Source organism: Corvus hawaiiensis, chromosome 2, assembly GCF_020740725.1.
Source record: "Corvus hawaiiensis isolate bCorHaw1 chromosome 2, bCorHaw1.pri.cur, whole genome shotgun sequence".
In the NCBI taxonomy this organism is placed as follows: Eukaryota; Metazoa; Chordata; class Aves; order Passeriformes; family Corvidae; genus Corvus; species Corvus hawaiiensis.
Window position 1 is genome coordinate 38,465,596 of NC_063214.1, and position 27,929 is coordinate 38,493,524.

At 44.8% G+C, this 27,929-nt stretch overlaps 2 protein-coding genes and 1 long non-coding RNA gene across 4 annotated transcripts in view; 1 reads left to right on the top strand and 2 right to left on the bottom strand.

The window, feature by feature from the left end:
* Positions 1-493: 493 nt before the first annotated feature.
* Positions 494-6,506, bottom strand: FZD4 (frizzled class receptor 4). The gene is made up of 2 exons (XM_048294877.1): positions 6,291-6,506; positions 494-5,103 (listed from the first exon to the last, which is right to left on the bottom strand). Exons 1-2 carry the CDS (start codon positions 6,420-6,422, stop codon positions 3,775-3,777), a joined length of 1,461 nt encoding a protein of 486 aa, XP_048150834.1. The 5' UTR covers positions 6,423-6,506; the 3' UTR covers positions 494-3,774.
* Positions 6,507-13,773: 7,267 nt separating this feature from the next.
* On the bottom strand, positions 13,774-21,297 carry LOC125337521. The gene is made up of 3 exons (XR_007208074.1): positions 21,125-21,297; positions 19,083-19,229; positions 13,774-18,010 (listed from the first exon to the last, which is right to left on the bottom strand). It is a non-coding gene; the product is annotated as an uncharacterized LOC125337521 (long non-coding RNA).
* Positions 21,298-25,845: 4,548 nt separating this feature from the next.
* TMEM135 (transmembrane protein 135) overlaps positions 25,846-27,929 on the top strand; it is a 160,906-nt gene continuing 158,822 nt past the window's right edge. For both annotated transcript variants that reach the window (XM_048294497.1, XM_048294498.1), the window contains exon 1: positions 25,846-26,043. In XM_048294497.1, coding sequence (XP_048150454.1) covers positions 25,903-26,043 — 141 coding nt within the window. In that variant the 5' untranslated portion in view covers positions 25,846-25,902. The remainder of the gene's footprint in view (positions 26,044-27,929) is intronic.

A 27,929-nucleotide genomic window follows, 5' to 3' on the forward strand; every position in this document is an offset into this window, starting at 1 on the left:
GTGGTGACGCTGCCCTCCTCCACCATACACTCCGGATCTGAACGCTCATGCTTTGGATGTACATATTCCGTAACACCTGAAATAAAAAGAATCTTATAGGAGGTGCTGCTCTTCTCAGGAGCCACATCACAGCAGGGTTAGAGCAGCAGCGGGCTGTGTTTCCATATTGCCTTCCCGTTGGGATTTGAAGACATGCTCCCACAACACCAAAGCTCCAGCTGCATCCCCAGCCAGCACCCAGGACCTGTGTGCTGTCTTTGAAAGGGTTTCTGTCCACCCCATGTGCAGAAACATGAACATACTTTCACTGTTGCCCAAGGATGTCTTGTTCTCAGTTATAAGCTCCAAACCATGCTGGATTAACCCATTCAAAGCATCCTTTCACCACAGCACTAACGTTTCAGTCCTTCCTTCAGGGGAAAAAAAGCACTTCCAACCATGCTGAAGCCTATTTAAGAAACAAACTCGCCAAAAATGTGAAGGCTGCCAGGAATTCTTTAGTTATCCACAGAGGTTAAAGTTTTATTTTGATATAAAAATTAAATAGCAAAGTTGTTTTGGTTTTTTTACAGTGATAAATTAGCAATTTACAGTACATACATTGAAGTAGATACACTTTCTGTACACCCCAAAACAATCAGTGTCTATATCTAAAATTCAGGAAAAGGAGCTAACTTGTCTGTTTCATGTAAGAGCTAAGCTTGTACCTCTCAGGCAGATGCTTCTGCAACCTGCAGTGCCAAGAGCACAGGCTGAGGGGGGAGATGGGAGCAGGGACTGCGCAACCGAAGGAAACGCCTGCAAAGTTTCTGGTTGTATAACCACAGCAACTGCACTTCCGAGACAGGATTAGTCACAGCAGTTTTGGCTTTAAGCTCATAACAATGTTGAAATGGGAGAACATAAGGGTAGCTGATACCTGCTCTTTGCAAGAGCCAGTTTTCAGGCTGTCTGCTGTGACTTCCCACCCGTACAGCCCCAAAATGCAGTCAGGTAAACGCATGTGGGTGAATACATTGATGGAATGGTTTAATTGATGCAACAACTAATTTCACTTTGGGTCAGTACAGTGTTCCCCCAACTGCTGGGGAAAGATGTTTCTTCAGGAACAACAGCTGGTGTCTCCCCTTAGCCTACCTCTTTCCCACAGCATTTGAATCCCTCACATGCTTTAATGGAATATCCCCCCCACGTCCCTCCTAGGGCTACACAGTGCCATCCTCATCCAGCTCACTGTGTCTCACATCACCAGGGGCATCCCTCTGTCAACAGTTCACAGGGTCACAGGCAGAGATGCAGGGATTTGATAACAGTACTATTTAACATTCACTTCTGTGTACATAACAAGGTTAAAAGTGGCATTTATTGAATCAGTCTGCTCAAACATGGGTCTTATTGGCCAGGAGAGCATCCAAAGTGTTTCAGAGTGAAGGACACCTTGAGTGAACATGATGCCTTGGCACAGCCAAATACTCGGTTACAAGAAAAGGGTCATACTGCACCCTTGCTCCTTGAAAGCCAACATACAGCTGCTGACTTTACATTCCTCACTGCAGCAGCAGAGGGACTGCATGATGGAGAAGCTCAGCCATCTGAAGATCTCACACTTGCAAAACCCCTTGTTCACAAAGGAATAACCAGATCCAAACACAACACTAACAGCAAGAGACTTTATGGAGAGGGTGAAAAGGCCCAGCTGGAATGTGGTGTTGGCCAAGACAGTGCTTGTGTGTCTTGAGCAGAATGTGTCAAGTTGTCACTTGTTCTGCTGGAGAGGGAGCCCAACCGCAAAGACTGCCACTAGGGTTTGTTTGGGGTCTGTTTTTTTGTTTTTAAAATGAAAAAAAAGTTCTTTAGCACATGTTTCGACACTCACATTGAGACAATACATGCTTCTGGGACGGATTAGTGCTCACTTCCAGAGCTGGAGTGAACTGTGGTTTGCGAAGCACATGGGCACCTGTGTGAAAAGCAAGTACTTTAATAAACCAGCATCTGTTTTCAGCTGCCCTGGAAGATCATGGGAGTTGGGGCACCGGGGGGATGCTCTGCAGCTGATCAGGTTCCACACAAACAAAGGATGCAAAAGCTTGGGGCACACAGATAAAACCAAAGGTCTTTCAAAGGGATAGAGCATCAGAACAGTGTTCTCTTAAGTGCTTCTGGGCTATTTGTATTTGCATCACCTTTCTTACTAGCCAAACAAGTCCCTGACACTATGTTCAGCTCCCCATGAGCACAAGCCGATGCCTCCTCAAATAAAAGGATAGGAAAACTCAACTGTTGCTTTGAAACAGCATTATTCACCAAGAAGTTGGATCTCTTGGATCCCTTTACAAAAACTGGAAAGGTCTTTGTTGCTCCTGAGGACTGAATGCCAGCTCACATTCTGTGTGTAAATATACATTTAAAAAAGTCTCCGTAGCTGTCAGTGAGCAATTGAAGCATCGTTCTGAGGCAGTCAGCTGTACTGCAATGTCATGGGCTGAGAATCTTCTTTTAATTGCAACTGACACACATAATTATACAACTGATCTCTGTGAACACGAGGTTGCCAAGAAACTTAACATTTTGCTTCTCCCCAGACTGGCGTCTATAGAGAAGATACCATCACACTGAATGAAATACATTAAGACTTAATTGCTTCATACAATGAGTCTCCAGAGAGAGACAAGTAAGTTTGCTTGGAGAAATACAGCATTGTTTGAAGGTACCTTCAACTAATTTTTCTCTTTTCTGAAGGAAGGAACACTATATTGTTAAGACATTTTTTAAAGCTTATAAATGCAGCAGAATAAAGTGGTCTGCTAGAAATAGCAGGAGCACCTGAAGGGGCAGGAATGGAAGCAGATGGATAATGATAATAGATTCAGAAGACCATACACAGTTTCCCACTTTGAGCTGATTCCTCTGCTTTTGAGGATAGCCTTGAGTGAAGTTTTTGAAATTTACAAATATTGATAGAACCACAGAATAATTCAGGTGGGAAGAAACACAAGGAGGTTCAAATTCCCACAAGACAGAATCAACTCTGCACTCAGATCAGGTTACAAATGGTAAAAAGAATGAGTCAAAATTATTAATAGGCCATTAGATGACTTAAAAGTCATCCTCATTAATACCTCACCAAATACTACTCATCATGGGTAAGACCTGTGAAGTCCATTTGCTATTTGTTTCAGGATGTGATCCCTGACTGAATTGTACAGTGTATTGGAACACCAGAATTCCCCAGGGCATAAAGACGGAACCCTTATCAAGCCCTTCCTTCTCAATGCTGAACTCAGAAAGAAGACACCTAAGTGAGGTCCTGGGTGCTCCATCTTCTTGTAACTTGGTAACTGGACCCTAATTAAGCCCAGAATTTGGCCCCAGATTGCCTTTCCTCCATCAGCTATAAGATGATGAATGGAAAACATCATCTCACAGCTATGGGCTACAGCACCTCAGTTTCTAAAGACTTCAAGGTTTCAGTAAATGCATCCTGCTTAAAAAAAAAATTAAAAAAAAAAGGAAGATAACATGTTTGGGTATTTCACAGCTTTTAAAGCCTCCCTGGGCTCTCCTATTTTGGGCAGCATGGTTTATGGCTATTGTATCTGCAGCATGTTCTTTTTGTTGTTTATTCTTTAAGGCTTCTTTTTTTTCCCCCATCCCCAGAGACAGGTTATGTAACCACCTCCCCACTCTACTCCCAACATATACACAGCAATGCCTTCACATGACCAGTCCTACAAAGGAGAGCAGTCAGACCACCGGGATGTTGTCCTTTTCTCATACCACAGTCTCGTTCCCTTTGCCAGGTTTCACCCAGCCATCTGCTCTCTTCTCCCGTTTAACTTTTCCTGAGTTCACCAGCCTGTTGGAGCACTTCTGCCACGTGTGCAGAGTTTTGGCTGACCAGATCCACATACCTGATGTAATACCCACCAGAAGGGACATGAAAATTTTGAGCATCTCCACTGCCATGTTCGAATCATCTGCCGAGTAGCGGAAAATGGCCCAGTTGGAGATTTCGTAGAAATAACAGGCAATGACACATGTTGCTGGGACGGTGTACAGCACTGAAAAGACCCCGATTTTGACCATCAGTCTTTCCAGTTTGTCAGTTTTAGTTCCATCTTTCTGGAGATTAGACCTGATTTTAAATAAGGCCACAAGTCCTGCTGCAATGAATAAAGTCCCAATGACCAGGTAGGTAAAAAGCGGAGCCACAACAAAGCCCGTCAGCGCATCCAGGTTCTGGTTCCCAACATAGCAGAGGCCGGTGAGCTCATCTGCATCTACAAGTCTCATAATCAAAATGACAATGGTCTTCACGGCCGGGATGGCCCAGGCTGCGATGTGGAAATAGGAGCTGTGCATTTCGATAGCTTCATGGCCCCACTTGAGTCCCGCAGCCAGAAACCACGTCAGTGTCAGAATAACCCACCAGATGGAGCTAGCCATCCCGAAAAAGTACATCAGCAAGAAAATTATCGCACATCCTGTGTTCTTAAGACCTTCTTGGATAAGAACAGGTTCTGCTGCCTCTTCAAAATCACAGGATATCCTTTCCCGGCCCACAGTTAGCCTCACAATATAAGCAATGCTATAAATATTGTAGCACATGCTCAAAAATATGATTGGACGCTCTGGGTAGGAAAATCTGGATGAATCAATCAGGAAGGTCAGGACCGTGAAGGCAGTCGAGATAAAGCAAAGACTGGCCCATATGGCCATCCAGATATCTGTGAATTCCTTAGCTGACCTGCTGTACAGACCAGCATCGTAGCCACACTTCAGGACACAGCTCAAGCTTCTCTTCACCCAAATGTACTGATCCGAGTTAGATCCCATGCCGTGGCACTCTTCTCCAGGCTGCAAGGAGGTCTTGCTGTGAAGGGGAACCTCTTCGTCTCCTGGGCCCTCCATGCACATGTGGTTGTGATCATTCTGGGGTGGGAATTTGCTGCAGTTTAGGCTGTCTGGCCAGGCGAACCCAAATTCTTTTAAAACAGGTTCACATCTTCTTTTGACAGAGAGGCACATGCCTCCACAGGGACCTATGGGGATGTTAATCTTCTCTGTGCACATTGGGACATAAACCGAACACAGGAAGAACTGGAAGAGAGAAACAGAAATCACAAGTGCGTCAGGGGAAAATGAAACAGGTTGAAATAGAACAAGTTTTCTTTTTTTGCCGTTTTAGCAGTAATATTTGGTCCTTTGCCTTAAAAAAAACCAGGAAGCAGCGAAAAACAAATAAACCAAGAACAATAAAAACAAAAGAGAAAAAAAATAACAACATTGTCTTCTTTCAGTTCAAATGTGGTCCGAAGCCAAAGCCTGAACATTTTACTCCCTAGATTAGCTCCATGTAAATTTAGCCCATCAGTTCCAATGAAGCAAGTGGGATTTAGCCAGATTTAAACCTCAAGGGTACAATTTAAGAAAGCAGAAAACCAAACTAAAGTGGTTTAAACAAATACATATATCTGTTCTGAGCCTTGCCTGGATGTTCCAGCTAAGAAACAAATAGGAAATAAAAAAAAGCATTTACTGAAATACTTTGGTTCACGATCCTCCTAGAAAAACGTATTTCTCTTATGATAAGGTCACGTATGCATTTACAACAGTAATAAAATATTGTAGTTTTCTCGTCTTTTGAATAATCGTAATTCGGCGACGCGACGCCGTGAGAGGAATTGCGTGCTGACTCGGGAACTCTGCCCCGAGAAACAAGCTGGGTTTTGTTTGAGGAAATCCATGCCCGTGGGGAGGACAGGGATCCGGCCATTCGCCTGGGAAAGAAACTTTCGCGGTGAAGCTCCCGGCGGGGTCCCGAGCTACCCCAGCTCCCCGCGGCCAGCTCCGCTCGTTCCGCATGGAATCGGGCGCGGCACCTGGGACACGGCTGGGACGGAGGGCAGCGGCCGGGACGGAAAGCTCCGGGAGTCGCCGCAACGTCCGCGAGCGGGCGGGCGGGGGGCACCGCGCTGCGGCGGATGCTCCTCGCCGCGGGCAGCCGGGACACCGCCGGGACACCGCCGGGACACCGCCGGGACACCGCCGGGACACCGCCGGCTCCCAGAACCTCCGCCCAACGTCAGCCGCGCTCTCTCCCCAGCCAGGCAGGAGCGACACTGCGAGGCGGCGGGACTTTCGGGTTAGTTTAGTACTGAGTCGAGAGGATGGGGATGAGGATGGGGGTGCTGGGGGACAGCAGCCGGCCCGGGGATCGCACGGCCCCGTTGTGTGTCGTCCCCACCTCGTCCACGCACCCAGGTCCCCCCGCAGCCCCGACGCACCTGGAGCTGGCTGGAGCATCCGTACTGGATGAGGGGGGTGAAGGTGGTGAGCTGCAGCTCCGCGTCCGCCTGCAGCTCGTGCCCCACCAGGTTGGGCATCTTGGTGACATTGTAGCCCAGGTTCTGGCACATGGCGATGCGGATGGCGTCGCAGCGCCGCTCCTCCTCGTCGCCGAAGCCCCGCGCCCCGCCGAGCAGCCCCGCCAGCAGCACGGCCAGCAGCCGGGCGCGGCCGGCCGCCCCCCCGCCGCCCCCCGCCATGGCCCGCAGCGGCCCCGGCCCCGGCCGCGCCGTGCCGCACGGGCCGGCTCCAACGGGGCGGGCCGGGGGCGGCTCCGCTATTAAACAGCCTCGCCGAGAAACGGCCCAGGGGAGGGACGCGCCGCCCGGCCCGGCCTCCCGGCGCCACCGCCCCCGCCGCGGGAGCCCGCCCCGCGCAGCGCCCCGCCGCGCCTCCGCGCAGGGAGGGCACGGCACGGCACGGCACGGCACGGCACGGCACGGCACGGAGTGCTACCTTAGCCTGGCACCGAGCAGTTCCCCTCCGCCCCTGGAGAGCCCCGACCCTCACCCTCAACCCCGAGGAGCGCACTTCCAGCGGCTGCATTCCACCCCTCCTCGCAGGGGCCCCTTCTCCTTGGTGACCCACTAGCTGCCCCCCCCACCCTTCCTCCTTTAGAAACGCCGGGGACTCCTGTCCGTGTCTGCTCTCCCTACAACAGGTCCCCCCTTCTGTCCCGTGTGGCCAACGCCCCTGGGAGACATCGTCACTATCCCCAGTGTTCCCACCAGGGGTGTTGGTCCCAGGGGCTCCCCAAGCTCGGCTCCACAGGGACAGGGTAGGCTGAGCCCCGTGCAGATGTGTTTGGGCTCAGCAGACGTGTTTGGGCTCATCATGCCCCAATCCTCCCCCCACTTCTGGCCTTTCTCCAGCCCAAAAGTGCTCAGCTCTTCCACAGTCGGATTAAAAATGTCCGGGGTGGTTTTCTAAGCTACTGCTTTGTCTTCTCAATGGGTTAAACTGCACTACTGCTGGGTCACATCTGGGCTGTAGCGTTGTTTGTTTTTTCATTGGGGCCATGAAACCTGCAGGGCACTGCTAGATACCTCCTGGCATTCGTCTAAATCCCTGTAAAAAAGTAAGTGTGGATGAAGCATTTGTGAATTTGGGAGGAAAATGCTGGATGATTAAGCAGACCTTTAACATGTCAGCAGGAGGAGGGATTAAGAGCAGAGAAATGAGGCTCACACTTAAATTCTCTTGATATTATTTACACCTGTAATAAAATCTGGTTGAGCTGGTTGTGCCTTTAGCAAAAACATGTCATCTATTAATGAATTGTTTGTAAAGCACATTGAAAATATTTGTAAAACCCTGGTTAAGCAACCTCCTTCTGTGTGCATACAGCATGTAGCATGTGCGTGTGCTCCCGAGGGTGTCTGTCACAGGCAGCTATGCCTCTGAACACACCTCAGGGCCTTCACTGCTCCCCATCATTCCCCAGCTCAATTGGTCAGCCAAGACTGGGACTAATGGGATCAGCCACCCCTCAGCTATTGCTCCTTACCAAGCACGACACTGTAAATCACAGCAAGACCCACGCTATGAAGTGCTCTGTGCTCTTTCACTGCAGGTTTTCCCTCTGAGGCTCCATCGCCAGTGGGGTTTCTTCACCTCTGAGAGGGGAAATTGTGTGTGAGCTGTCCCGGGACATTGCACGGACTGATGGGCATTAAGTGTGCTTTCCTCTAGCAAGATGGGTCGTGCTTTAATTGAGGTTTCCTGAGCGTAGGTATTTACATAGCTCTCATTGCTGTAACACTTATGTCTAGCTTGAATAAACAGTGTCTCTAACCTCACAAAATCCTTGTGAGGCAGACGAGTAATACTATCTTAACTTTTTAAACACAGGGGCAGACAGTGCTCCAGTCCCAAGGTCAGGCAAGCAGCCTGCAATGGAGTCAGCAACTCAACCATATCTTGCAAGGCCCATATTTACCTGCAGGCATTGCTGTCTGCACCCAGCAGTGCTCAGCTGCTAATCTGGGTGGGTGATAATGCTGTGAACGCACATGGTGTGCTGCACATGTTGCCAGCACTGCCGAGTTTACCATTGACAGGACACAAGCACAGGGAATGGGTGAGGCGTGCTCCCCATGCAGTCAAACACCTCAAAATAGGAGGCAGGCTTCCATGGGAGAAGGTTTTGGTTGGAGTTTCTTTTTTTTCCAAATTATGTAGGAAAGAAGGCTAGAGGGAGAATCATAATGACCTTAAAAACTACACATCTTTGTCTTAGTATATGAAACCCCTTTTCATCTGCTGTGTCCTGCTGCAGTTAGGCACCGAAGCGGAGTTTGCTGCTGCCAGAACAAGGCCTTTACCTAATTCCCATGAAATAAACCACCTACTGCATATTCAGAAGTTACAAAGCAAAGCCCTCAACCCATGGACCTGGTCCTTGGGGTAAGTAAAACTGCAGTGGACACAAATACGTTTGTAGAAGAACTCTCCCCCTCCAAAAAAACCTTCGTACCAGTATTGCCTCTTCTTTGAGAATACAAAATAAATATTAGAAAGTGCTACATTGTTGTGTTTGCTTTGGAAAGTCTTTTAGATAATGGGAATTAGTTTTCAAAACAAGAGTGCTGTGAGAGGCTGTGGCAAATCATATGAGAGGTTGGAGTTGGAAAAAATGGCAATTAACCTGCTTTGAACCTTACGCATATATTAACAGTGATTCAATGTCACCATGATAAGCATGTAGATAACATTTTCTTTAAATAGATCAAAATAGGAAACCTCCTGGATAGTGGATTTATAGATTCTTAAATTACTGGGCAGTGTGAGACACTGGCCTGAATCTGGCACAGCAAAAGTTATATTCCTTCCTCGATTATTGATTGCCTGATTTGCAGCATTTTTTTTAATAAATTTGATTTTGAGGGTTCTTTAGTTAAAGGATCAGCAGCCACCCTTATAATTATTATTTATTGTCGCCACCAATAATTACATTTAGTTTTTAGTCTGAGTTATCTTCAGCTTCCAGCCACTGACTTTTGTTCTGTCTTTGCTGGACAGGTTGAGAAGTCATTATTGGGATTATCCCTGTAGGTAATGTCAGTCTGTGATTAAGTTACCTTTTGGCTTTTTTTAGTAAGTAAAATAGATTGAACTTCCTGAGTTTCTTATTGTAAGGTGCCTTTCCCAATTCTTTATTCATATTTTTTATTTTAAAGGAGTAAGATTTTACCCTGCTGTTTAAATACCACTTTCAGCCCAAACCATCCTTTACAGTGTAAATAGATGTGTCTGAATTAGCAGTCTAAGCCCTCTTGGTCCCTTTCGAGTCAGCTAAAGCCAGGATAGACAGACACTTGCAGAAGGCAGCTTACATAATAGGAAGGATGTTAATACAAAATCCTACTTATTATTATCTTGTTTTTAGTATTGCATAAGTTTGTATGCCTTTTTTTTGCATATTTATTAAAGCCATGGGCATACTTTTACACTACAAAAATAAGTAATGCTTACCATTATTTGTTCCATTACCTTGCAGGGTATCTAAGAAGGTTCATAACTCTCCTATGAACATTTTCAATGCATCAACATTTGCCTGAACTGCAGTGGTAGAACATGGCTCAGCTTTCTCATTGGAGTGATACTTGTGTCAAAATCTCAGTCCTACAAGAAGACCTTGCTCAGACTTCCAAGGACATGATCTCTCCCACTGCATCGCAAGGAGAGCCAGGACTGATATCTTGCAGGCAGATCTGAGAAAGCTTGGGCATCCTGTTGGTTTTCTAAAAATCCTGTGGATACCACATTAGGACGTCATTATTTTAACCAAACATAGATGTCAGCTTTTGGTCAGATGAATTTCATTCTAGAAATGCCTCTATCTCTCAGCTGACTGTAAAAGGAATGTAGGATGACCAGCCCAGAGATGAAAACTCTCAAAAAGGTGTCTAGTACTGGGTGAGAACAGCTTCTGCCTCCCAGCCAGTCTCCTGGGAATTGATGACAGAAAATATTGATATTGCCTGCCAGAAAGTTCTTTTAAAGATATTGGATACAAAAAATCTAAACAGATAGGGGTTTTAAAATGTATACATTCTAGAGCAGTTTTGGGACACTGAAATTTTAAGAATGACTTAATTACTATTAGTTATCTATATTATGCAACTCATCTCATATGTATTTTTCAATATACAACAAAAATGACTGTTGAACCTCACTGTTACCTGTTTCGTTTACTGACAATTCCACAGCTTCCATCAAGTAACAGACTTGTACCATTAATGATTTTCTTTTAGACTCAATTTACATAAAACAATATTGTCTTTGACCATCTGTCCATTAATTTTTTTTTGTTTTGTATATTTTATTACATTCTTGTAATTCGTTTTGGATTTATATTAATTCAAATCAATGTCTCCTTCCTACTCTTTGACATTTATGCTTTTATTAAACTTAATTAACATCATAATTTTTAAATTTTATTAAAGAATTTTAATTTTTTTTCCATCTGAATTTCCAGTTGAATTTTTTAATCAGGACCTTCTATCTCAAAATCAAGACCTAAATCAATCACCTTCTTTATTCAGTGATGTCTTTGCAAGCATCCAGCAATATATTTTAAATGGTTTCCTAATTACTATTCACAAGCTTAACATAAGTTTTCTCCCTTAGTTCTGTCCTTCGTGAGGCTGACCCTTTTAAAGCAGGAAATACATATATTCCCCAGTTTGCATTTATCCTGCTGTAGTTATCCATTATCATCATCATTTCAATTGTCCAGTAACAGTCAGAAGAGAAGTGGTATCGTCATGACACTTCCAGTGAACGTGACTTTACGCAATGTCAGAAACAAACCCAGTGCAATGAGCTGCATATGTGTTTATGCACATGTGTAGATACAGATATGTAAATATATTTACACACACAAATATCAGGGGTTTTACATATGAAGTATTCATAGAATCATAGAAACATTAAAGTTGGAGAAGATCATCCACTGCAAGCACTAATCCAGCACTGCCAAGTCCACCACTAAACCATGTCTCTAAGTGCCACATTTACATGTTTTTTGAACACTTCCAGGAATGGTGATTCCATCACTTCCTTGAGTAGCCTGTTCCAGCACATAATCACCTCTTCAGTAAAGCAATTTTTCCTGATATATAATCTAAACCTCTCCTGGTGCAACTTGAAGCCATTTCCTCTTGTTCTATTGTTCACTGGGAGAAGAGACTGCCCCCAACTTGGCTTCAGGTAATCGTAGAGAGCAGATATAATACAGATAACACCAGTGCCCAAGGTAGTGCACATTGTGGCACTCGTATTCCATGAAGTTGAATCAATCAACACTGATCTCAGTGGGACAGGACTTGTCCCAGACTTTAAAATAAAGCATATATTATATGAAAATTTACCTGCCATAGCACACTGCAGAATCCTTCTGGGACTGACCCAATGGGATTTGGCTCCTGAAACTCTCAGGATACTCTCTTTAGGTTTCTACCTTTTGTGACTCCATGTGAGCCAGCTCTCTGTGCAAAGGGAGACCCAGACAATATCAGTAGTGAGTCTAGAGCACAAGTCTCCTGACAGGCTGTGAATCTCTGTTTTCATGCAGTTATGACTGTAATTTCTCGATGGTGCTTCAGTGCAGCTAAGCTGTGACACAGATCCCATATCTAGATTCAGATGTGTAATTCCTTGCATGCCAATTTGGGTCAATAGTTGCTCCATGACCCTTAAAAGTCAATATTTGGTTTGCAGAGAGACCTCAGAATTTGCTTTTATAGCATTGTAAACAGGAAGTTTCAGTTCTACTTAATATGCATAAATCCTTTGCATTTAGATAGCATCAAAACCATTCAATAATACAAGAGTATTTTTCAGGTGATGGGTGGGGTTAGAAATCCAGGTGGCACAGAGGTATCACACACAGTGTTCCATGGGAAACAGGGAGCAAAGCTGTCCATAAATTTCATAAGATGAATGGTGTCCATATAAAGGCCACTTAGGTCACTTCATCTGTGTCAATATTTTTTTTTCACACAGGTACTTCTCTTTCTAACTTAAAGAATAACTTCAATTTTTAAAAAACTTTTAATCAGTTTTCCAAAAGCCTCTTTCCTCATATAATTCGGATTGATATACCTCTCCAACCAGCCTAGCAGAACAGGCAAGAAGCTGTGAGACAAAGTCACTCTCAGGATCTAGTGAGACAAAAACATTTGTACAATGACTTTTCCCTAGTGTATCTACATTTATAGAATGTTGTCCTAAAATACAAACCCTGTCCAAAACACCCTGCCCTCTTCCCTTGCCTAATTTTGACAGACCTCTCAGGAAAGCTCTGCTGCAGAGATACAGCATGACTGGTTTCAAGAACATCTCTTCCCTTTGGGACAATCAGTAGACTTTTGAAAATCAGAGCCATGGTGGAGGCAAAACTCAACATGAACTTTGGAATTAATGTTTTTGTCTCTCAGAATGACTTTCAGCTTAAACTGCTGCTCACCATTACTTCTATAATGCTCAGAACCTCACATTTTGGCTTGAAATTTCCCAAACTCACCTTAGCCCAAGTGATTGGTGTTTTTTGGAAACTGATGAACAGTTTTCTTCTCCGAAGATTGTTCTGAGGTCCCACCCCCCCCCCCCGCCTTTTTTTTGGAAACTGATGAACAGTTTTCTTCTCCGAAGATTGTTCTGAGGTCCCACCCCCCCCCCCGCCTTTTTTTTTTAATGCTCAGATAAGTCCAAAACAGCTTGGGTTTGTAACTTCAGATTTGGCATGTGCAGAGTGCAATCGTGAAGGAGGAATGCACTTTTTGTCTCGTTTGAAGAAGTTTCATTTCGCAATAGCAAATTAGCCTGAAAATTTTGGAAATAATAGACTGATTGCTCATGAGGCGTGATTTAGCCACGGTAGAAAATGACAGGCTGGGCTCTCTCTCCCTGAAAGGTCATGAGTCTTGCTTTTTAAATAAGGCTTAGTTTCCTTTTTGCAGAGTCATCTTTCCCACTAAACCTTTCTGCATCCTGTTTTGCTTTAATTCTATGGCAGCATCAGAGGTTATTTCCTGTGTGTTTGCTGTCCATAAGCAACATTGCACTTGGCTTTTGGTGTCGTTTTGCACATTCTGTGAAGCAAATTTCAGTGGACTTGATTTAAGAGGGACTCTTTCTGCCTTATGTGAGATGCTGAGATAACTTACTGCTCCTAACTCACCCCGGTTGCACTCAGTCCTCGTCCTCACGTCCAGTTGTCACCAACATCACACAAACATGCTTATGGACACAGGGGGACAGATTTTTTAAAAAACATCCTACAGTGCTTTCTCCTCAAATGTATTACCCAGTAAATAAGCACTAAGATGTCAAACTTTTAAGTTAATTAACTTATTACCAAATAAGTAAATATCAAGCTTTTAAGCATGCATATTAATTAATTAATCCATTAAATGTTTTATCTTTGGAAATTATATCAGGCTGAGATATAAATCCCTCAAAATCAAAGCTGAGGAGGTAGGTTTACTGTTATGCTTCAGCTGGTTTGCACTGCTCCAGTGATACCATGACGAGCTGGTTTAATCAATCAGTTATTGCAGGCTGAAAGCTGTTCTGTGTCATTGGAGCAGCACAGAGCTGTCAGGCGTGTGATGAATCTGGCCACAAATCTTAAAAAGTACTGTTTTTCCCCATTAAAAAGGCTATGTGAGCTGATATGCTGTGTTTAGTTACATAACAGCGAGTATTGACTTGCAGGGCACGGCTGGAAAAAACCCTTCTTTGTATTGTGTTAGGCAGGCGGCAGGGTCATTCTCCTGGGAAAGAAACTCGACATCTGCCAAGAGGTGAAGTTTGCTGCATTCACGTTGCTTTTGTGGTGCCTGTGAGTACACAAAGGGGGAACTGGACACAGGAGTGAAACCTGTCCCGGTGCGGATACGGGACATTGCTCTTGGGAGCCGCGTCATGCACTAGTAATGCAGCTTTAAGTTATACACACCACTGCCTCCAGGTCTTTATAGAATCACAGAGAACTTTAAATAAGCAGCAATACTTGAGTCTTCCAGTTCTAGCTGGACTGCCCAGTTTACAGTGGCACTATTCTTCACTTTGTGGGCCATTTAAAACACAGTTACTGAGTGCTAATTATTTCCAAATTCTTGTCTCCACTGTGATTCTTTTATTTTTTTCTGACTTAAAAAAAAAATTTATTTATTTATGGTTGTTTTCTCTTTAAATGATTTCAGTATGCATTCAGTTTGAGAGCTGTATAATTATTTTATTTAAGGAGATGAGTTTTTGCTAATATATTTATACACCCAGCATGGATATAATTGCAAAAGATATCTGCTTTATTCTACTTTCTCTTCCAGAATAGTTTATTCCCCTTTCTCACACAGACAGAGCTGCTCTTCCATTAACCATATGATATTCATAGCTTTTCTTTTTCTTTACCTATTCCTATACACTTAAACTAGTCCTACGTTCACAGGAAGACAAACACATAAATGTCATACCAGACATTGAGAAGGACTGGTTTGGCAAGTCTTTGGCAAACAGGTTTCCTAATTTCTATCCAAGATGGCAAATCAATCATATAGATTACTGTTACACAAACCAAAGGACTTTCAAATTAGTTGGTGCATAAATAATGCCATTCTGTCTTGTGCAGAAGGCTTTGCTGCCATTCTACATTTGCCTTATGTTCCTTGCACGCATACAGGCGATTATGTGGAGTGCAACCCACCTTACACTTTGTACATATGTGCTCTTCCTCTGACTCCCTGGCAGGGCAGGGTAGGCCCAGGTACTAATTGTTAGAAAACTAACAGAATAAAATAAATAGTGCTGTGATGACAAGGAGGGGTGGTGTGACCATGAAAGGAAACAGATCAGCTTAGTTTGGCTTCAGCTGTGAGGGAACCGCACCCTTCTTCTTGTATATTGTGCTGATCACGGTGGTATTTTTGCACTGTACTGAGGTTTTGTTATCAATGGAACTAATGCTGAATTTTATTTTTATTATTACTGGATCTGGAATTTGAGCATGTACTGATCTTTCATTCTTGGGCAGTGTAATTTATATTTGGAGGCTGACAATTCATCTATTTCCCCATAGACTCATACATGAACATAGAAAAGAATGAGAGTTTATGTGAATTCCATTTTTCTCAGGCATTTTTATCCCTGGGAGAGACTTCCATGGGCCAAATTACCATGAAAACTAGATTACCATGATATTTCAGTTCCTTACAGTAAAAGATCATGTCATTCAGTACTGTTGACACTATACACACATCCTTGGGGAATTATGAAAAATATAAAAAGAAAACTCCTAAAAAAGTGCATTGAAAAAATGTAAGAAAGCTGCCATCCAACCTAAATATTCCCCATGTAAAACTGGAGCAGATTATTTCCCAAATATGAAAATTTCAGGCTACAACTGGGCATGGTGCTATATTGAGAGGCGAGGTTATTATTCAGTTTATGATATAAAATTACTTGAAATATATGAAGAAATTAATTGGAAAGAAGATAAACACAAAAACAACCCCCTTTGCTCTCATCATATGGGGAAAAGCAGTGAAGAATTGGGCTCCAAATTTAGACAAAAGCCACCGTATCTGCCCTTCCAGTGCAGTTGGTTCCTGAGGCTGAGGTAGAGTGACCCCTCCATGTTGTAATCCTGCAGGAAAGGCTCTCAAAGGCTCTCTTTGCCACCATGCCAAGATGACTGCAGTGGAAGGCAACCACTGCAAAAGCCAGTGACCCTCTCTGTGCTGCCCCAAAGCCTGCCTCTCCTTCCTATGCATCTGATGCAGGGATGTAGTTTTTTGATAGCCTTTGCGGGTGCTGGGTTAGCCTCCATTGAATACCGTGTGGGCAAGGCAGATAGAGAAGGTAATTGAGTCCAGTTCAGATCTAAGGTGGCTGCACTGGAGATGCTTCCCTCTGCCTTGACTATCAAAGGAGCTCAGGATGTGTATCTCATTCCTTAGCTGCTTCAGGCAGTTGGGTAAAGGTAAGAGGAACTAACAGAGGCTCAAGTTAAATAGGAGAGTGCGGATCAAGGAAGAATTTATACAAAAACCCTTGGGCAACAGTGCATGACTGTAGGATAAATATTCTTCAGCCTGACTAGAGGATCATTTTTACATCTTTATTGTAAGACTCGCACATAAAACGTAATACCATGCCCCTCCAGCCTTTGAATTATGAAAGGATAAACTGGGTCCCAAGAATATGATTTCTGTAAGTAAATAGCCAGCATTTCCAGAGACCATTTGTTAAGTAGACACAAGGGAAAAGAGGATTTCAAAAATCCTTCTGGAAAGCTGTATTGGTGAGAGATGGATTTACTTTCTTTGGCTAAACCAAACTGAGTTGCTGGATGTTAAGCGACATTTGTTTTGAGACAATGAACTTCAGGTAAGTGTGTAAACATGTGTATCTCTTTTTTTGGACCACCAGTAGTTATAACTCCTTCATACATTGGTAAAAGCTGCATACTCTTTCAACCTGAGCTATTTAGTTAATTTAAAATTTCACTTTATCCTCTGAAAGTATGCTTTTCTGTGCTATTTTTACATCTTTCTCCCTAAGGAGAGATGGATGCAGTTCAGTGGGTGTGGGAGTGCCAGGAGGAGGTATAGTTTCTTGCATACATTATGATTTCCCCTGTGAAGTTTGCTTAAATTCTGCTATGAGGGAACTTACTTGAACTATATCATTTGGGTTAATCCTTTTTTTTGGCATTGAGACAGAATTTGGACATCTGTGGACATCAGGTCATTAACTATCCTTACTGCCTTGTTTTTAGAGGCAGCATGCTCTCCCAGCCAGGGCTGTATTGATTCTCTCCTGGGCTTCTGACTGAAGAGATCTGTGTAAAACATTAACATTACATTTCTTGTCCAAAAAAAGAACCAAGGAAATTCTTTTATTTTCTATAAATAGGATAAAGAAGGAAGGTGCTTTTCTGGTGTGGGAGGGGAATGTAAAATGATACCATGTCTGACCAGTTACCTCATCTCTATGCACAGGCATAGGCACATGCATACTGAGCTCTAGCCAACACAGTGAGCTTTTTGCTTTCTATCTTCAGTCTTCCAGTGCTAAAAAACCATTATAAAAACATCAAGAGAAGCCTTCCAACAGTGACATATATCAGGCTGCAAAATGACTTCTCCCAGGGAGTGGTGAAAGCCCTATCATTGATGTTACAAACAGTAGTAATTCTTAACACATGATGTGCACAAATCTGGACATTAACTGATCTGAAAGACACGCCTTCAAGATGTCACTGCCACACAGAGGCATGGATGAAGTTTTGGGCCTAGGGCACAGAGAGCAAACCTATTCTTAATAAAGACTTTATAATCAAGTTCATCTCTTCTAGCTGGATCCTCAGATACTAATATAGTCCCACAGCATTTACTTACAACTAGAAAAAACACTGGAAAATAGTGTCTGGAAGACAATACAGGGTAGGGACAAAGAAGTGGGCTATTACCTTACAAGGGGATTTTTTTCAGAGACACAAATTTAGGTGTTCAACCTGCACTGAAATCCAATGAAATCTGAAGACCTAACTCCACAGGGTTCTCTGAAAATACTGACCCCAAGATGTTAAGTTTTTCTCTTGGTCATGCCAGGGATGTCTTAGCATGAGGGAAGTCTCTGCAGGAGGTGTCTGTAAATGAGATCAGAACACAACCATAAAACAGTGACAAAGTCATCTGGAGCACACAGAGCTGTGCTCAGTGATGAGTATTTAACTTCATTATTTCTGTGTTTATTACATTTTTTTCCACTTGTGCTGTTTCTGCTTTATCGGCAGTTTTTATTTTGATTTGTATTTTATTATAATTTACTTTGCTAGTCCTCAGTCTATTTACAGAGAACAAAAGAATGTAAACAGTAGAATAATAGTGTTTATTTTCACAAGTTTGGGTTGATCAAATAACTCACACGTCCCAAAGTAGAACCATGCTTAAGGTAGGTTAGGTCATCTCAAGTGTGGGGAAACAAACAGAAATATCCTATTCTTTGCTATTGCTTATTGTGTTTATGCTGCTTGAGAGTTTTTACAATACCACATATATAAACATTTATTCTTGCTTTCTGCATTATTCAGAGTTTTCTCAAGGCTCTTTGGTGCTTCTCTTTTTCCTAGGGACACTGTGATGTTGCTAGGCTTTAGTGAGTTTCTCAACTTATTTATCAGAAATGTTAGAAATGGCTTCTAGGAATGAGCCAGAGGTGCTGAAAAGAAGGTTTTGTTCTCTGAATGCTTCTGTGTTTAAAAATGGTTCTTTTGAGTGTTTTTACTTGTTTGCTTCAACTTGTTTCCTTGATTCTTGTTCATATACATTCACAAAGCTTGGTTCAGCAGAGATGAACCAACAGCAGAGCCTGATGTTGCAGTTCCAGCAAATCCACAACTGTTTTTTACACTGCCTCGATTTTGGACAGGAGGTCCAAATGTGGATGTCTAAAGCTGCATCTTCCCACCTAAACACAGTATTTCAAAAGCTAATAGTAACCATGGGTGTGTTTTTTCTTTAATTTGTAATTAAAAGCACTTTCAAGACAATTGGCAGCAAAGTGGGAAAATAAAGGCAAAGGGAGCAGCCTGCCTCAAAGAGCCTCCTCTGAGCCATTCACCTTGATCCCAGCTTTGGACAGCCACAGTCCTGCTGAAAGACAGTGTAGTTTATTAACCCAGGACAACCCACAAACACTGCCTGTTTGAAAATACAAACCTGAAAAATGAAGTAGTTCAGCAACTGCTACTTAGGCTGTTGAAGTCTACTGCTGTGACATCCAAGTGCTGGCAGCACGAGTGATGAGGCTATTTCAACATGAGCATTTGAAAACTATATAGCTGAAATTTATTGTTCATTATTCTTCTGGAAAAAAAGAAAATCAGGATTAAATTGAAAGCCTTTTCAAAAGCGCTGAGTTCCTCAAAACTATCATTAATTTTCAAAGGAGCTGTTGGGTGCTAAATTGCTTTAGAATAATTACATTTCTGTCTGTGGCCTCAGCACCCCAACGTGATGGATGGACAGTTTTATTACAGAACCTTTAAGCACACTAGAAACTCCAAAACAGGAAAAAAAAATGGCACCTTCTGAGTATTTTCTTAAGATCATGACTGAAAAATGCTTGTGTTTGAAGAATAAATAATGTCTCAATAATGACCTCAAAAAAGTTGGGAGTGGCAAACAAAAGTTTTTACTTGAGGATGTCATCATTCATTCCTGTCTCCTTTTTCTCTCCTACTTACTGAGAGATCCTTGGCATTGACACTGCTGAAGAACAGCCCACCACTCACTGCTGCTCCTATGGGCAAATGACAGTGACTGGATGGTATCTATCCTACTTAGGGCCAGACCTCTCTATAGCATATTGATCTCAGGTATCATACAAAAGGCCCAAAAAAGTTCCAGATAGCAATTTAGCTATCAGGTGTCATACACAATAGAGGTGCAGAGCTCTACTTGACTTCTTGGACCTCTTTAGGAGTGGAGACCCGTCTGATCCTGCCTCTGAGCTTCCTGCGTGCAGCAGCGTGGAATCCCAGCTGCTCCCATCCTTCCCACCCATGGTCTTGGAAAGGTGATTACCACCTGCATGTTTGAAGGCTGCTGCCCCCACCTGGTAGGCAGAAATGAAGGACGTCGGAGCTATGTGAGACAGGTCTTTCCTGACTGCTCAATTTGATAACCATCAAGACAAGAGGATGGCAGAGGAAGGACATGAACTCCAGACACAGCACTGTGACTGTAGAGCATGGGCAGCCATACCTTTTGATAGCACCAGAAAAGATTTTGCTCTCTTTGGGTGGTGTAAAGGTGTGTCGTAGTGGTTTCAGTCAAACAAAGGTAGGGAACCGGGCAAAGGGGTTTCAAGCCGAGGTACCCAGATGATGCAAGACTGATTTTTGCATTCCTTCCAGAACTACAGAAAGCACTTTCCTGGAAAGCAGGAGAGCAGAGAAGAAGCAGCAGGGTCACAGCTGCTGTTTTGGGCTGCTCTTGGGATGGTGTGTCCACATACACTGCCTCTCATTCCTTCTGTAGTGAAAGCAGTGGCTTAATTTAGCCTTTAATGACCAATTCTGTCACCTGATTTAGAAAGAAGAAATCACTGTCTCCAGGAACAGCAACACCATAGGCTAAATACAGTTGAAGTACAATTCAACTGATGCCAGTAGCATGAATATGGCTCAGTATGTCATCTCTTGGTTTGGCCCACACAGTCAGTGTGGTGAATGTTATGATTTTGTTTTCTTAATATAATCCTTGGTACCTCTGTAAGAAAGACTGCAACATTTCTGTCTGGAAAAAAATCCATATTTGTATAAACATGAGGATATTACTGTGTGTATTAAAGTGTTCACAGGGTATTATCCCACAGTCCATCCCATATTTAGTTTGGACATTACTGCATCTGGAAAATGGGAAAACTTCCAGATAATTCCTTTACCTTGAAATATCCACAAACATAAGGGTATTGAGCTTATCCCCTGCTAAGAAACGAACAAGTAGCATTCATGGTTGCAAGCCAGAAGAGAATTTCTCTTCAAATAATGCAAAATGGGTTGGGTTAAAAGCGTAAGTAGTTTCAGGCACAAGGGTGAAATGTAGTTCTTAAAGGGCCCTTCTTTTCTTGGAAGAAAGTAAATCCTCTCAATTAATGGCCATTCACTCCCATTCAATACAGCCATTTCATGTATTAGTGATGTATGTTACAAGACTGTGGTTTATTTCTAAAGAAACTAATTATATACTGTACCTACCATTTGTCCTGGATTTTGAGAAGAAATGGAGACTGGAGTTCCTATGCAGTTCACTGGAGGAAGTAGATATCTGCATGTACACATTGTCACCACTGACCTGAAGAGAAGAATTGATTTAATTCCTAGCTTTTTTAGCAGCAGAATATTTTTTGGTCTGGATTTCATAAACTTTATGATGAGACAATTGCACAGATGGCTGGAGAACAAACAGAGGGATAATAACAATGAGAGTAGAAGAATGGGAAAAGCAGGAAATTAAGTGAGTGCAAAAAAACCCTACTGGTGGAAAGAGCAGCTCTTATCAGAAAGAGATGTTACTTCCAGAACTGAAGTGCAGGCACTGAGAATGGCATGAGTAGCAGGGAAAAGTTGGATCCCTTGTCCCAAGGGAGAAAACAAATAGCAAAAAAAACCCCAAATCACAAGTTGGAAAGCAACATGAGGGAATGGAGAGGGCAAAGCATAACATTTCTTCCAAGCTAAAATGTTTCCAGATTGTTCTGATATTTAAAAATATTTAGAGACAAGATTTCCCAGATCCCAATGTATTTGGAAGGCAAAGCCTCCTGAAATGTCAAGTCCCCTGGTTTTTCCTCAGTTTATTTTTTTCTGCCTGGTTTTGTTCTAATTAGTTAAATGCTCTGCCTTGGATTCCCGGTTAGGCCACTTCCTAACACTGATAACTGCTCAGTGTGAAGGCAAGAGAAAAAGCTTCACATCTCCAGGTACTCTCATGGGATGAGATACGTAATTTATTTGTAGGTAGCAGACTTGGCAGATGCTGAAGATAGCAGCAGAGAATGTTCCAAACTGTGAGATGCACTACAACCTGGAAAGGCAGGGACTACTTTTCTTCATTCAGCAACTGCTACCCAAGCCATCTGACTCCATAATATAATCAGTTATCATCTGCATGGGTAAACTAAAGGATTGCAGTGCTGTCCATCACTTAAGGTACCTTGTTAAAGAGTGAGTCTGGCCAGAGTCTTGTGCTGGAAGCTGCATTTTGTTAACCCAGCTGCAAATGGATCTGTGAGCAGCTGGAACAGAGTCTCAATGCAGTGAGATGCTGCCACATCGCTCTGTTCTGTGACACAAGGCGTGGAGCCCAGGGCATCATTACTAGTATAATGAGGCTCATATTTTTGTCAGCCTACATTTTTATGCAGACACATTGGTATATTTCACTCTGTTACATCAAAAAAGACCAGGGACTAAGCTGAGCTCTCAACTCCCCCACCATTCATGTTGCTTAGCAATTAGCTCTCTCCCTGGCTTCGGTTTTGGGACTACTCTGGGTAGCTCTCTCCAAGGCACCTGGAATTTACAAGGCAAGCTCTGAACAGCGTGTGCCACATCACTTGGCTTTATGCCACAGGATTCACCACTAGTGTTTGTTTAAGTAACATTACAGACACACCCTGCTATTCCCGGTATAGAGCCTTGTTCATGCAACAAGAAGCATTCCTGAAAAGCCTGGGCGCTTATGGGGCAAAAGTAAACATCTTCAGTGTTTTATTTTAATTCATGAGATTCCATCCTTTTCTGAGACTTTTTTGTCCCTATTCCAATCAAGGGTAGATTTCCCAGGTCAGAGTAGCCTGGTGTAGCATCCAATGCCAGTTGGACCATCAGCGGTATTCCCATGTGGCTTCTCCCCCAGGGCTTCTTCTCAGAGTTTTGCAACCTCATGGAAAAGGGCCTGGAGCAAGGTCAGGGCTGTGCTGCTTCCTTTATCAGTGCATCACCAGAGTCTTCCTCAGCTGTCTCAACAGGAGACACGAAAAAGCTTTCAGTCCTGAGCAGGCAACTCTTCAGCTGATCAGGGGTGCTGCACAAAGGAACAAAGTATCTTGTTGGATCCTTCTCTACCACTTTTCCTTAACTTGAGCAGGGCAAGTGGTTCCAAAATCAGGACTGTCTGCAAAAACGTGTGTCAGATGTGAAATCATTAGCTTGAGCAATTATTATTATTGTATGTGCCATAGCTCTCTGCCTACAAATACAAGGCAGCAACCAAGCCCTAAGCCCAGAGTAGTATCAAGGCCAAAACATGCAAGCAAAGAGAGCCAGAATCCGTAACTTAGGAAATAATTGCCTTTTCTGCCCACAAGCAGTTTTTTACAGAGTAATACAAAAACAGCAAGCAAGGCACTAGGTCCAAGCCAAAGTCCAGACAACACTGCAGCAGGTTATACTGCCAAGGCTGCTTCCCTGCAAGGGCCAGCACACAGCAATATTCACTCCCTGAGGCAGCCACACAGCCACAGCTGCAGGGGAGCTGTACCCCAGCACTGAACCTGAATTTAAAGTTATCTCTAGGGCCTTCTACATTTTAAATACAAGCTGTCATAGACAGAGTTCTACCTAAAGAGGGTTGGTTGGTCAGATACGCTTGACTGAAATAGCATAATTGAATTATTTAGGCCAAAGATCTCCTACTGCAGATTTGTTGGGAGTCTGCAAAAGTCTCTCAGCAGCCCCACGTTCTGTGAACCATCCAACCTACCCATCTGTGGGCTGCTAAAATAGAAATGCAAGTATGATCTTGCACCCACAGCAAGCTCCTTTGGAAGAACAGTAAAGGAGTTTGCAAAATCAGTGACAAATTTGTTTTATCTTTTTGGAAGTGGTACAGGCTGGTCTCAAGTCTGATCAGTGAGGCGAACACTACAACAGGATTATTTGGAGCCAGGCTGTAAGAGGACGGAATTTTCTTGCTGCTTCTGTTCTAAGTCTGCATTGGACTGCAGGTTAGTTTGCTGATCTTCCTATAGACATCCTATAGGATGTATGTCTCACCTAGGTCTTGAAACAATCTCTTCTTGACCACAGCAAAGGAGATACAGAGTGTACTTGCTTCATCAGGACAGAGTGTTTCTGAACTGTTATTTAACAAAGACCCAAGTAAAATCCTCGGGTCTTGATACACACAGCCCCTTTGGTCCCTAAATTAGCAAAATTTCAAGCTGGATCCAGATGCCAGTTTTGCAACTGAGCTGTAACTGTGTCATCAGTCATTGCCTTCACGGTTTTATAAAAACTCCATTGTGTCCAAAGGTGATTAGGGGACTGAAGCAACTTTCATATGAGGAAAGGCTGAGGGACCTGCGGCTGTTTAGCCTGGAGACAACTGAGAGGGGGACCTTGTCATTATCTGTAACTATCTGAAGGGGGTGTGCCAAGAGGATGGAGCCAGGCTCTTCTTGGTGGTGACAAGCAAGAGGACAAGAAGCAACAGGCAGAAATTAATGCACAGGAAGTTCCACCTGAACACGAGGAAGAACTTCCTTACTATGTAGGTAACCGAGCACTGTAGAAGGCTGCCCAGAGAGGTTGTGGAGCCTCCCTCACAGGAGATATCCAAAAGCTGCCCGGACACAATCCTGAGTGACGTGCTTTAGGGGAACCTGCTTAAGAGGGGAGCTTGGATGAGATGACCTCCAGCGGTCCCTTTCAGCCTTAATTAATCATCTCCCCGGCTGGCCATCCCACCCTCTGCTGTGGCACTGGGGGCTGCTGCCGGCCCCCTGTCACGGAGGGACTTGCTGGCAGCTTCTCCCTGCATTCATCCCCTGCAGGGGTGACGGGACACAGGGGACACGCGGGACATTGTGTGTGTGTGCATGTGTGCATTTTTTTCACTTTTCTGGTATCACTGTGTTAATAATTAAAGAGTTTCTTTTTAGGAAGACTTTGCACTTAATACACAGTTCTGCACGTGGAGCCATGCAGATGCCAATCTACTTCCCAGCAAGTTTACAAAACTCTCCAGAGTCAGCCTGCAAACACTATAACCACAGGAGTCAGACCTTAAGTGTGTGAGGAGGCCATACCAGCTAAGACAGGAAACAGAGTGTTTGACATTATCCAGGGGCTCAGGAGAGGCGGGATGACATGAGAAACAGAAGGAACAGGAGTGCATGAGTGGAGTGAGCTGAAGGACATGTCGCTGCCGTCACAGGCTGCGAGCAAACTGCAAGATGACCTTTAATTCTGAGCTCAGTGCGGGCTCCTTGCCCTGCACTGAAACCTCTCAGCACCACGATGAGAATCAGCCGACTCGTGCGGGCGGCTCTTAGGGCAGACATCCCAAAATCCGTACGGCTGCGACTTTGACCTCACGAAGTAGACACATAGCTTTGTACAGGCACATAAATCCCCGTGCCGCGACGGGTGTGTGACAGGACACGGGACACACACGGGACACACAAAGCACACACGGGGGACACACGTGGGACACGCAAAGGACACGGGATGCGCATACGGGACACCCAAGGACACGGGGCGTGCACACACACACGGGGACACACACAGACGGGGGGACACACACACACACACACAGACGGGGACACACACACAGACGGGGACACACACACACACACACACACACACAGACGGGGGGACACACACACAGACGGGGGGACACACACACAGACGGGGACACACACACAGACGGGGGGACACACACGGGGACACAGGGACACACGCCCTCAGCGCCGCCGCGCGCTCCCCCCCCCACCATGCGCCGCCCGGCCCCCCCGCCCGGCTGCTCGCGCCACCCCCGGCCCCGGCCGCTCCCCGGCGGCCGCGGATTGGCTGCGGGCCTCACGCGAGCGGCGCGCGCGCGGGGCGGGCGGCGTGGGAAGAGCGGCTGTGCCCGCGAGTAACCCCGGCGCGCGCTGCGCCCCGCGCGACCTCTTCCCCCGGCAGCGGCGGTGACGCGGCGGCCGCGCGCGCCCCGCGCCCCCCCTCCCCTCCGCGCGCGCGCTGCAAAGATGGCGGCACTGAGCAAGTCCATCCCCCACAGCTGCTACGAGATCGGGCACACCTGGCACCCGCAGTGCTCCTCGGCTGTGCTGCACGTCACCCAGAGCGCCCTGGCAGAGTCCCTCCGCATCTACGGCACCCTCTACCTGGTGGGTGTGTGTGCGTATGTGCGTCAGCCCGGCCTAAGGGGGGGCCTGGCCTGGGAGAACAAGGGCAGTGGGGTATCAGAGGCGGGGGGAGCCTGGCGCCGGGTGGATACCAGGGCGCCGGGGGGGAACCTGGCCTGGGGTGGAAGGGAGCCTATAAAGGACATGGTGGGAGCCTGGCCTGAGGCAAGGGGAAGACTATAGGGGGTGTTTGAGGAGGGCACAAGCGGTGCCATGGCAACGGGAGTCTGGCCTGGGGTGGTGGGGAAGGACGTAAGGCATATTAAGGAAGGGAGGCTGGTCTGGGGTGGGGGGAGAGGGTTATGGCCGGAGGCAAGGGGCAGGAGACAAGTCAAGGGACAGCCTGATCCTGGAGTGAAGGGGAAGAATAGCAAATAGTATGTTTTGGGGTGGAGTCTGGTGCTGGGGAGGAGAGGGATGATGGTGGGGCCTTTTGGTTTGAGGGCTGGAGGGTTGTCTGGTGGGGAGAACCTGGTGTTTGAGGGGCGAAAGGCATGACAGGGAGAATATGTTGTATCATCTGGCACGAGTAGGGCAGAGGAAGGGCATAGGGGGTGGTGGAATCTGGAGGCATAACACACTGTGAGAGGATTGGTGCTGGTGGGTAGGAGGGCATGGGCACAACCTGAACATCGTACTTTTGTCATCTTCCAGTACCTATGATGCCTGAATAAAAAGCCCCAGTGTTTGCCTCGGAGGCTAGCATTGTGTCTTTGCAGCAGTAAGTGTAGTGCATGTGTGTCTTGCTGTTGGTGACACCTTGGTAATCAGTGCTTTAAGATCAGGGAGATGCCATTGCATAATGAAGCAAGACTAAAAAATGCATTAAGGCTAAAGGAGTCTGAGTATTCAGAGAGTATCCTACAGGTGAGGTGTCTTAGTGTGAGTGTGCAGTCAGACTTGGTTATATCACCTCAGTAGCAGCTGGCGCATTTCCAGCAAATTAGGGTGTAGATAGGAGAGCTGGGATCTGTTTGCATCATCTCTGTAAACATATCCTGAAAGCCGATCTAAGCTGGAATCGCTGCAGGTGAGATCTTCCCTCTGTCCCCACCTCTGTGCTTCTCCTGTAGTGGTACTTGGGGGATTGAGGAGTGAGCTGGCCATCGAGCCGCCCCCAAGCTAACTTGACAGAAAGGAACACAAATCATTGAGTCTGCACCAGTGGTGGTGCAACAAAATTATTGAGCTATGTAATAAAGAGAAGGAAAGGAGTGGGACTGACATAATTCAGGTAAGCTTCCACTGAAGGGTTTATTGAGTGAAAATTGTGACATCTTTTTATATGATAAAATAGTAACTGGTAGCAGTGTGAACCTAAGGAGTTGTCATGTCTGACAATGAACATTTTCACTCTGAACTGCCACAGACAGGAGTGGCAGCTGTTGGTGGGAGCTTACAGTAAGCTGTGTCATGAAACTAATACAGAGAAGAACATTCTCTTTTCTCCTCTTCCTTTACCCAGTACTATTTTCTTTGAATCTGTTTTCTGATCTAGTTTGCTCTGTGGGAGCATTAATACTTGTACAGCAGAGCATGGGCCTGAAGTGAGCCATGAGAGGTGTAGTGGTGATCTGTCAGGTCTGGCTAAAGATAAAGCAGCTTAAACAGTTCTGTAATTAAATCAAAATTCCCCAACAGCCAAACCCAGTCAAGAGATTTCCTGCTCATAGCTCTGTTACGGTTCACTCAGTTGTGCAGTCACGGGTTAGGGGGAAAGCTCCCACTTTTTATTTCTTTGAAAAGAAAAGCAAACCTAAAAATCCAAAATGTTTTTCTGGTCTGTTTTGCATTGTGACCACATAAACAGTTACATCTTGTCATAAACCCGAAGTGGGGTGGGAACCTTCTCAACCAATGTCTTGCTG

Excerpts from the sequence above, each read along its gene's own strand:
- FZD4 (XM_048294877.1), bottom strand. The coding sequence starts at position 6,422 with ATGTGCCAGAACCTGGGCTACAATGTCACCAAGATGCCCAACCTGGTG. Across the intron at positions 5,104-6,290 it reads GATGCTCCAGCCAGCTCCAG|TTCTTCCTGTGTTCGGTTTA; the intron begins GTGCGTCGGGGC and ends TCTCTCTTCCAG.